General features: G+C 33.8%; 2 protein-coding genes across 2 annotated transcripts; one reads left to right on the plus strand and one right to left on the minus strand.

Moving 5' to 3' along the window:
* The first annotated feature begins 4,012 nt into the window (after positions 1 to 4,012).
* LOC133692481 (growth-regulating factor 4-like) lies at positions 4,013 to 8,444 on the plus strand. The gene is made up of 5 exons (XM_062113468.1): positions 4,013 to 4,139; positions 4,273 to 4,545; positions 5,435 to 5,792; positions 7,575 to 8,035; positions 8,149 to 8,444. Exons 2-5 carry the CDS (start codon positions 4,344 to 4,346, stop codon positions 8,154 to 8,156), a joined length of 1,029 nt encoding a protein of 342 aa, XP_061969452.1. The 5' UTR covers positions 4,013 to 4,139; positions 4,273 to 4,343; the 3' UTR covers positions 8,157 to 8,444.
* A 156-nt stretch (positions 8,445 to 8,600) lies between these two features.
* On the minus strand, positions 8,601 to 9,993 carry LOC133692487 (protein BOBBER 1-like). Its single transcript, XM_062113480.1, has one exon. The coding sequence runs from the start codon at positions 9,562 to 9,564 to the stop codon at positions 8,743 to 8,745; it is 822 nt and encodes a 273-aa protein (XP_061969464.1). The 5' UTR covers positions 9,565 to 9,993; the 3' UTR covers positions 8,601 to 8,742.
* Positions 9,994 to 10,330: the final 337 nt, after the last annotated feature.

A 10,330-nucleotide genomic window follows, 5' to 3' on the forward strand; every position in this document is an offset into this window, starting at 1 on the left:
TGTGGTGGCTTTTTTTAAAGGTACAACTCTCTTAAAGTACAAACCACACCTCACCAAAACAAAAAATACATGTTTTTATGTGGGTCCCGTAAAAAAATCAACCACACCTCTAAATCAAACACCTCCTAGTTTGTAATGATTCCAAACCCAAGGGTTATAGGTCAGACATCTTGCAAAACTCATATCTATTTGGGCTCTGCGTGTAGCTGAACCCAAGACAGTTGAGCCTAACATCTTGTTAGATCTACATACGCTTAGGCTCAATGCATAGTTAAACCCAATGATATTTAGATCTAGCATCTTTCTATACCCACATGTACTCGAACTCAATGCGTAGCTGAATCTAAGAATGTTTAGGTTTGGTACCTTATTAGATTCACATGTATTTGAGCTCAGCGTGTAGCTGAACCAAGGGTGTTAGGTCTGATATCTTGTCACACCTACATATACTTGGGCTTAACATGCAACTAAACTAAGGATACTGGGTCTGATATCTTGTCAAACCCACATGTACTTAGGTTTAGCATGTAGCTAAACCCAAGAATGTTGAATTCGGTACCTTGCTAGACCCATATATACTTGGGCTTAGCGTGTAGCTAAACTCAATGATGTTGGCTCTAAAAGCAAGTCGGAGCCATATTATCTGGGCTTGACGTTCTGTCAAGACTAGATACATTGAGTTATTACCTTTCATTTGGCTCTCATCATCATGAGCTTTTAAATTCATCTAAAAAAAAATAAAGAAGAAAATAGACAAAACATTTATTTTTCAACATATTCTTGAATTATTTTTTTCATGTTAACTAGAATTTGGAATAATAATAGATCAAGATGAAATTTTAACATACATGCACTTGATGGAGAATGCCCGACAATCATCAACTGCTCCCATAATGATCTAGGTGGGTTGGGATGAGTGAAGGGCTTTGTCAATTAATAAACATAGATATGAAACCTGATTTAAGGTAATGCCTGATTTTTTCTTCTTTTATTTTTCTTCAACTTGGACCAATTCAGACCTTAGAAAGGCCAATTCATGTCGGTCTAGGTTTTATGACTATGTTCGTGAGGGTATACAATCCAATGGTATTTTTAAAAGAAATTTTTTTTATTGCAAATCATATAAAATCATATCCTACAAAATAAAACATAAAGGTAAATAAATCTCAATTTTAAATCACAATACCATATGATGAATTTCCTCAATAAAACATAAAATAAAATAAAGTTATGAGCACAACAACATACATAAAATTTTATATAAAGATCAACAATTTTAAAAACTTAGCCTAATAAGTCAACATTAAAATCTCTCAACCCAACTCTTTGTATAATTTGGGTTTCAGTAAACTATGTGAGAGTTATCATGACGTAACACATTTGATTGGGCATGTCCAAAAATAACCTCGATGATCAGTAAAAACATAATTTGACTTAAAAATTCAAGATGACACCTTTTCAAAGAAAATACCCAGACGACAAAAAATATTAGATCAACCCAAGTTTCACAGCTTAACATGCCAAGCTCACAACTCGAATCATAGACTCCACTAGTTTTTTAAACTATTTTTTTTAATTATATGATTACAAAAACACATGCTCGTAAAATCAAGTATCAACTCAATGCCAGGATATTTGTTTGAGACCACGATAATCTCATGGAAGCAAACTGAAACATATTATAAAGCCCAGTTCCTAATAAGCTCAAGCTAACTCATCAAACTTGTGACTTGAGTTATAGACTCTATTAAATTTAATAACTTTTGTTTTTTGAAAACTATTTTTTATTTTAGTCTATGATAACAAAAATAAACACTTGTAAAATTCAATATTGACTTAATATCATGTTGTTTGTTTGAGATTGTAACAATCTCATAGAAAGCAAACAAAAAAAATATAAAACTCAATTTTCAATCAACCCAATTTAATCCATCAAACCTGTGATCCGAGCCATGAACTTCTATAAGTTTTAATAACTTTGTTTTTTCTGAAATTTTTTTTATTTAATAATACGATAATAAAAATAAATACAAGCAAAATTAAGCACCAACCAAATATGAGATAATTTGTTTGAGATCGTGATAAACCTAAAAAAAAAACCGAAATAAATTATGAAACCCATTCAAAATCAACCAAATGTTAACTAATGAAACTAAAAAAAAAAAAATAATAAAGAAAAATTAATAAAAACTCAATGTTGAAAGATGTAATTAAAAAGAATAAAAAAAAACTAAAGGAAAAAAATGTTATGTGCACGTGTCTAGGTGGCCCAACAGGGCTGGGGCATGGTCCACATACTAAGAACTTTTTTATTTTTTATTTTCTTAATAGGCAAATGACATGTCATCGGCCCTTTTTTTTTGAAAATGCAAAAATACATTAGCCAACACATCACTTGTTGTTCCATGTTTTTCTTATTGTAGAGGCACATGCAAAATCATGCGAGGTGTTCTTTTGATCTAAACATTCATTTTCAACCCAAAACATAATCCCGAAACATAAAATCAATTTGAAAAAAAATCTCTCCCAGCCCCGATTTACATTCTCTAGGAAGATGAAGGTTTAAAAACATCTCAATAGGACCCCTCATCGAAAGGAACCTTTTGACACCAATATTAATCTATTTTGTTGTCGAAATATGGCTAACTAATGGTTTTTTTTCTCGCTCATCATTATTCGACGATTTTATCTCTTCTCCCTGCAACTCAAGGATTGAAATTTTAAGAAAATATACTTTGTACCAAAATTAAAATTACAAAAACTAAAAGAATTGTAGAATAAGGAAACAAGTAAGTGGACTAAACATAACTTTTAATATATCATTTATCATCTAGAAAAATACAAGAGATGTTGCATATTTATTATGGCATTTTTAACTTGTTGGATATTTTCATGGTATTTAAGAAAGTGTGGATCTTGTAAAAAAAAAAAACGAGTCTCGTTGATATATTGAAGAAGTAGATTTTCATTTGTATTAGTGGCTTGTATAATGCTTCGGACCAGGTCAAATTTTTATCAACGTAAAAAATAGATGTCGATGCAATGCTAATATTTTTAAAGAAGTACAAAATTTTTTTATGAAACTTGAGTAATTGACTCCAGTTGGTTCAATAAACACAATTAACTTAATAACATGATTAAGAAATCAGGCAACAATAGTAAATAAACCAAACCAAAATAATATATAATAATCAAATTAAAAAAATAAATATTTTTCAATATTATGGAAATGTATTATCTCAATATTTAATAATAAAATAAAAATTAAATAAAAATATAATAGTCATATAAAAAATAAAATAAAAAAACTTAAAATTTAATTTTTAACCAATTAAATATAAAAAGATAAATAAACCGAGTCACAACTTATTATCTAGTGTCTCTATAAAGTTAATAACATTTTCACCTACCAAAAAATTAAGACACTTAATGCCATCCATGCATCTCTAATTTGTACAAGTGGACTAAAAATCTAATGAGCGCGTAGCTTGTAACCCCAAGCATTACTCAAATAAATAGATCTCATGCATTCCTCTTGGTGAATCCTTCTAACAAGTGGGGAAAAAAATCATACCAATTTTAATATTACACTAATGAATGAAACTCAAACGCATTGGATATTGTTGAATTGTATTTTTTTTTAATTTTGAATTTATTTTAAAATTTAAATTAATATTTTTTATATTCTAATATAAAAATATTATTTTAATATATTTTAAAGTAAAAAATAATTTAAAAAGTGCTTGCATCGTAATCTCAAACACCATGAATGTATTTGTTTTGATACTATTGTCGAGTATTTTTTAAAAATTAAATATTTTTTATTTTAAATTAATTTTTATCGTGTTTTTAAATTATTTTAAAATAAATATAAAAAATATTATTTTAATATATTTTTAAATAAAAATATTTCAAAAACTAATTATCAAGTACCATAATTACCAAGTACCAAAAGCATATGTACTCCACTTTCGTTGTCTTCCCAAAAATCGAAGCATTAATGCCCAAAATTCAAAATTCCAAAAATAAAAAGCCATTTCTCCACCGAACACAAAAATTTATTAGTTCTCTCTCTCTCTTTTACATTTAACTTTCCCCCAACTATGTCCAAACCCTCGTCTCTCATCTCCCATTCCAAGGTAAAAGCAAAAAATAAAATAAAATAAAATAAATCCTCTTTCTTTCTGATTCCTGGTAACACACATGCAAGGATATAATATCTCACAAACTAACCCTGAAATTTCCTTCCTTTTTCCAATATTTGTTGAACAGGGTTGCTTAAAATAGTAGCAGAAGAAGTCAGGACTCATACCCAAGTGAAGTTGGAGAGAAAACTGAAAGAAATGAGCAACTCATCAGTCACAGTGGCGGCGGTGGGGCCAAGGGCACAACCAGGTTTCACGGTGGCTCAGTGGCATGAGCTAGAGCATCAAGCTCTTATCTTTAAGTATTTAAAAGCTGGATTATCTGTCCCTCCTTATCTTCTCCTTCCTATTCGCAAGAGTTTCCAGCTTCTTTCCCCTGGTTTCTTGCACCCATCAAATTGTAAGCTACAAAAACAAAAACCCTTTTGGCTTTAGTTCTTTTATGTTTCATTTTTCTTGGATTTATCTTTTCTTCTTTGTTATTGTTAGTTTTTCTTTAGTTTCAATTAAAGTTGGTGTTTTTAAGATTTATAAAGTTTGGTGAATTTAGGACTTGTTTGCTTATAATGAACGAGGCAAAAAATAAGCTGGAGATGTCAATCTGATTTGTGACAAATTTTATTGCCCTGTGTGATGGTGGCTACTCTTTAACTGATCCAAATGTCAAGAAGGGCTTTTATCAGAATTGCATCTCTAATTTAATATCAATTGAAGTTTGTGTCTTAAAATTGAAACAGATTGGTATTTGTTTAAAATTAAAGTTGGCAAGGTCAGTCTAATTTTTTATAATTTTAACTGTTCACTGTGATAGTAGTTTTACTCATAAACAACCCATATGTAACTATGGATTCGTTCTCAAAATTTTTATCATCTTAATCAATTCAATGAACTGCTTATTCATTCAAATATTTTGAGACTGGTTAAAAACTGCATTTTGTTTCTTTTTGCTACCCCTTTTGTCACGTTCAGTAATCTGTTTTTATATTTGGACTGTTAAATGCTTTGACAATGAGGTGAGAAATAGTATGCAACGAGACATCCAAATAGCCTTCAAGTAACTGAATTTTACTCCAGGTAAATGGTTTGGAGGAAAATTTACTGGAAATGGGTAGTGCAGTTTTCTGACTTGTGAAATTATCTTAATTTGCAAGTCGTCCTGTGTGTGCTTGTGCTTGCATGTGTGCACTTGTCTTGTCAAATGTCTTGGTGATATCCAGTTAATCATATAATCTTAAAGTTGCAGGTTATGTTTTGTGTTTGTTACATGCTATATTGGTCTTCTTTTGCAGTGAGCTATTGTTCCTATTTTGGGAAGAAGATTGACTCAGAGCCAGGAAGGTGCCGGAGGACGGATGGCAAAAAGTGGAGGTGCTCCAAAGATGCTCATCCAGACTCCAAGTATTGTGAGCGGCATATGAATAGAAGCCGTAACCGTTCAAGAAAGCCTGTGGAATCACAAACTACTTCTCAGTCCATGTCAACTGCTGCGTCAGAAATTGTAACTGGGAGCAGCAGCAGTGGCAGCAGAGCGTATACGACTATGCCTTTACCCACCATTGGTAATCCTGGCCCCTTAGGCTTTGGAAGCAACATGTCACGTTGGCAGATGGAGTCTATGCCTTATGGTGTTAATAGTAAAGACTACAGGTGCGTGGTTGTTATTTGTACTAATCAAACTGCATGTCAAGCAAAGGTTGTATTAAAGTATTTGTGCTTGATAGCAATCTATATTTATATATTGGTACATCTATGGGTGATGCGGTATATCATTAGAGTGACATGTGATATTTGATGCACCCTGTATTTTTGAGTAACATGCTGAAGCCAAGCCATTTAAACATTACATAAAGCATTTGTCAACCCTTATGCTGCATTCAGCAAGCCAAGGTGCTCGAGTCATGATGTTCCAGTGCTTAAAGTTTATATTTGCTACTGTCAATATGTTTGCATGAATTGGTGGAAGCACCTTGGTCATTACAGTGAGACTGATAATTAACTTCATATTAATTATTAGCTTTGTAAAAAGAAGGGCTATAGTGATGGTCTTGCACATTAAGGTAAGCAATATATTACTGCATTCATTTAAGTGCTAAATGTATTGGATTAAGTGGTGAAATTGATGACTTGTTTTGAAATCATGCTCAGAAAGCACTCCAACATTTTTCATTAACCATTGACTTCAATGGAAACCTAATATCTCATTTTAACAAATTAGGCTGACATAACAAGTTGAAAACTTGGAATATGTTGAATAGGTTCATCTTTCCCATATCGCTCTTCGCTGTTGCTAGCTTGCTGTGGCTTGTAAGGAGTCTTGTTGTCATCAATAATATTTCTTAAAATATCAACTTTAGTTGGTTTCTTATCCTTTATTTGGAGCTGGCAGTAAGCATTTTTGGCAACCAACTAAAACCCATTAGCTGCATTGCTAGCCAGTATCCATACCATGACATACAAAATGTGGCCTGTCTTTGGATTGCCTCTATTCTTTCAGATTAATACTCAGATAATTTGGATGCTGTCACAACTTTAAGAAATATAGTTCAGACTTGTCTAGAATTCTTGTTTCTTTTACATCAAAATATAGTATCACATTTTCAGCCTGTCCAACGGGGATTTTATGAAACAAGTAAGAAATGAGGTTCAAACCTTAAAATCCCCTCCTTTCCCCACTCTAGTTTGTACAATTGCTAGTGCAACCAAATTTAGCTATCATTGGTGACGGGTGCTCATGTACACTTTATGGTCTATGATTGTGATCATGGATTGCTGCAGTGATATCTCATTTTGGTTTGCTATCATATATTTTCAAATCATAACAGTGATATATTCATGGTTTAATGATAGATGGAGGTATGCTGATGAGATTTGGACTTTTGGCTATATAAAGCTACACATCTGAAAGTGTTGGAGTGATCTATTCTTGTGTTACCATAATATTTTTCCTTTTTTTTCTTGCTGTCTCTCTCTCTCTCTGAAGTTTGCTGCACCAGTTTATCCATTTATACATATTTATCATTTGTGGATCTCCGTTTTATGATTTCTTAGCTTTCAGAAGATGGATTGAATTGTTCCCGCATCCCATTTCCATGCTTAGATGCAATGTGTAGGTTTGTTAATTAAGAAAGAAAATGACTGTGAATTTTATAATAGTTTTGAAGAGAATGGAGTGGGTAGCTTACATCTGACTTGCTCCCCACTAAACGACAGCATCATGATCTTTTTTCCTTTTTTTTTTAAATGTACTACTACATCGTGATCTTGGTTGCACTTGAATATGTAAAGATTAGCTTGGATTTCTTGGAGAGTTTGATCATGTGTTGCAAAGGAAAAAAAGGTGTCTGTGATCCTTTCAAAGCATACTCTAAGGCCATGGAATTTATTTATAAAGAAACCAACTGGGCATGTTCTTTCAAACTGGCATTGCAGGTCTCTCCATGGACTGAAGCTTGAAGCAGACGAGAAAACTTTCTTACCAGAAGCTTTGGGAAATACAAGGAGCTTCGGGATGAACTCTACTGTGGACAGCACTTGGCATCTCACATCCCAAGTCCCTGCAAGCCCTGTGCCAGAATCAAGAAATGATGCTCTGTTGCAAAACTACCCACAACTACGGACACTGCAGGATTTTGAGCCGCTAACTGTTGATGATGCACCATCAAAACAACAAGAAGAACAATATTTATTTGGAAGGGAGTTCAGTTCATCAGGATCTATGAGGCAGGAAAATCAGTCTCTTCAGCCTCTCTTTGATGAGTGGCCTAAATGCAGGGATATGGATTCCTATTTCACTGATCAAAGATCTAACAAGAGCTCTTCTGGTGTTCAGTTATCAATGGCCATTCCAATGGCTCCTAACTCTGCTCCGAGGAGTTATCATTCCCCAAATGGTAAGTGTGTTTCCCTCTGGAACGTGCTTTCCACAACCTCCCATCCTAGGCGACCCAAGACTTGATGGAAAACAAATAGACGATTTCTAATTATACTGTATGTTTTCATGCAGATGCTTAAAAGGAGCATGGGAATTTCTTGCAAGTTATTTTGATGGCTTCATCAAGAAATGCCATCAAAATTTCTCTACGTGGTTAGGAGAACATTCCTACTCTGGTAGTGGATTGACAATGTTGTTGTGTTCGGGTACTTTAAATTTACTACTATGGATGGTTCTTATGGTAGACTTGTCTGACTTCTTTGAGATTGCGTGCTTAAGTTCTCCCTGTCCAGCATAAAATCAGACATCATAGATGTCTTGAACCTTCATGGTTATTACTAATGTTAATGTTAATTTAGTGTTTGGCATGTTGATTTTGTTATGATCAAGTCGATCTCCACACAACTTTTTATGCTCGATCCTATTATATCTTTGTAAAGGTCTACTTATAAAATTGATAGGTTTGTTCAATTTGATACCCGCATTATAATTCATCACGTAATGATTAATCAAGTAAATTAGACTCGCCCTTGCAGTGTAGAACTAATAATCATTCAGAAAAGAAAATAAAACTTGAAACTAGTTAAAGATCGTAGATAACTAAATCCCACAAGCATCAATCTAAACCCTAAGCATTACTCTACAGTATAGCCCAAAGATGACCGTCTACGTCATCCTCACGTTGGAAAAGCTCGTGTTTGGATTCTTGTTGCCATGGTTTGGATGCTGAGCCATGAATTGCTTCACAAGGCCTTCATTCTCGATCTCTTTGCTTGTAGGGAGACCTAACTGCTTCTGTCGTTGATCAAACATCATCTTTTCCACAGTGGACCTTGTTTCTGGATCCAAATCAGACAGCTTGCTAGGCTCTGGTTCAGCTTTTTGAATATCAATCTCAGAACCACCCTTGAACAAGGACTTCCACCAATTCATCCTATCGCACTTCGTCAAATGCACAGAAACAGTCTTTTGGTCCTCCAAATTCCAGAGAGAATCATCAACCTTGATTGTCTCAAATAGTTCTCCTTCGAGAATTGAAGGCTGACCTTTGAGTCCAACTTTCGCAGATTTTTTCTTCATCTCACACACAACGTCCCTAGAGTTTGTTCCAGGAGGGACAGGCACAGTAATAGTAACCTCTTGAAGTGTCTGTGCCCATGAGTAATTGTCCATGTCAAGACCATTGTCTTTGTTTGGAACCCGTAGCCTTTTCTTCTCCTCCTCTCTCTTCTTCTCCTCGGTACGTCTTTTCTCTTCGGCTTTGATTGAATCCTCTTCAGCCTTGATTCTTCTCTTGAACTCCCTAACTAGGGCAGAGACATCGGTCTTGAGGACATCAGACTTTTGAGACAAAAAGTTGAGGGCAGACTCCAATAACCCTAGAGGGTTTGAGGGATCAAGTACTACGTTGAAGGACAACGAGGAAGAAGGAGATACTGGGGCTTGCTGGTTTTGTTCAGGCTCTTCGTAATCGGAGAGAATGGCCATGATTGAATTCCTAGATTTCTGCGCAAAAAAAGAGAATTTAATAGTTTTTTTTTTCGTTTTTCTTTATAGAAGGAATTAGTGAATATTACTATTCTTGTGAAATTCCTATCCGATTTCGTAACGAAATTCATCCTCAGTAAAGGACTCGGATTTTTTTTAATTATTATTAATTAAATGCCACATATATTTTACAATTAATAAACGGATTTCATGCTTGATTAGGATTTGATTTGATTTTTCCTTAATAATTTGTTTGGAACCCTTTTAATGATAGACAAAAAACAAAACAGAGGAGTGACTCTGATTTGCTAAAATAATTCCAAATAAATCATACTATTCCAAGAAAATCCTTGTGTTCTTTTTTTCTCAAGAACCCTAAAACTTTTCTCATACTCACCAAATCCAAGAACTTGTGTTTACTTGAAAAAGAAAAATGTAATGGGAAAAATAGACGTAAATAAATAAACTCTTGAGTCACACACACACACACACACACACACACACATATATATATACATGAACTGAAGCAATTCCACAATCTCAAATGACAATCAACCAGGTGCTATAAGAGTAAGCCCATTTCATGCTCAAGCTGGCAGTAGCACCTGAAGCAACAAGGACTAAACCTGGTTTTCCTGTTTCAACACGTGAAGAAGAAATATTGACGCTAAAAATTGTGATATTTGAAAGAAGCATATGCACTCTGCCAAGCAGTGAGATTTTGACAGATTTTTCAATATCTGGTAGTTGAAGTGGGATTATGGTG

This window comes from Populus nigra, chromosome 1, assembly GCF_951802175.1.
Source record: "Populus nigra chromosome 1, ddPopNigr1.1, whole genome shotgun sequence".
Lineage (NCBI taxonomy): Eukaryota > Viridiplantae > Streptophyta > Magnoliopsida > Malpighiales > Salicaceae > Populus > Populus nigra.

What these genes read in the sequence shown, in the direction of transcription:
- LOC133692481 (XM_062113468.1), top strand. Translation starts at nt 4,344, where the DNA reads ATGAGCAACTCATCAGTCACAGTGGCGGCGGTGGGGCCAAGGGCACAA. An exon ending in TTTCTTGCACCCATCAAATT is followed by an intron (nt 4,546 to 5,434) that starts GTAAGCTACAAA and finishes CTTCTTTTGCAG; the next exon opens with TGAGCTATTGTTCCTATTTT. An exon ending in GTTAATAGTAAAGACTACAG is followed by an intron (nt 5,793 to 7,574) that starts GTGCGTGGTTGT and finishes CTGGCATTGCAG; the next exon opens with GTCTCTCCATGGACTGAAGC.
- LOC133692487 (XM_062113480.1), bottom strand. Translation starts at nt 9,564, where the DNA reads ATGGCCATTCTCTCCGATTACGAAGAGCCTGAACAAAACCAGCAAGCC.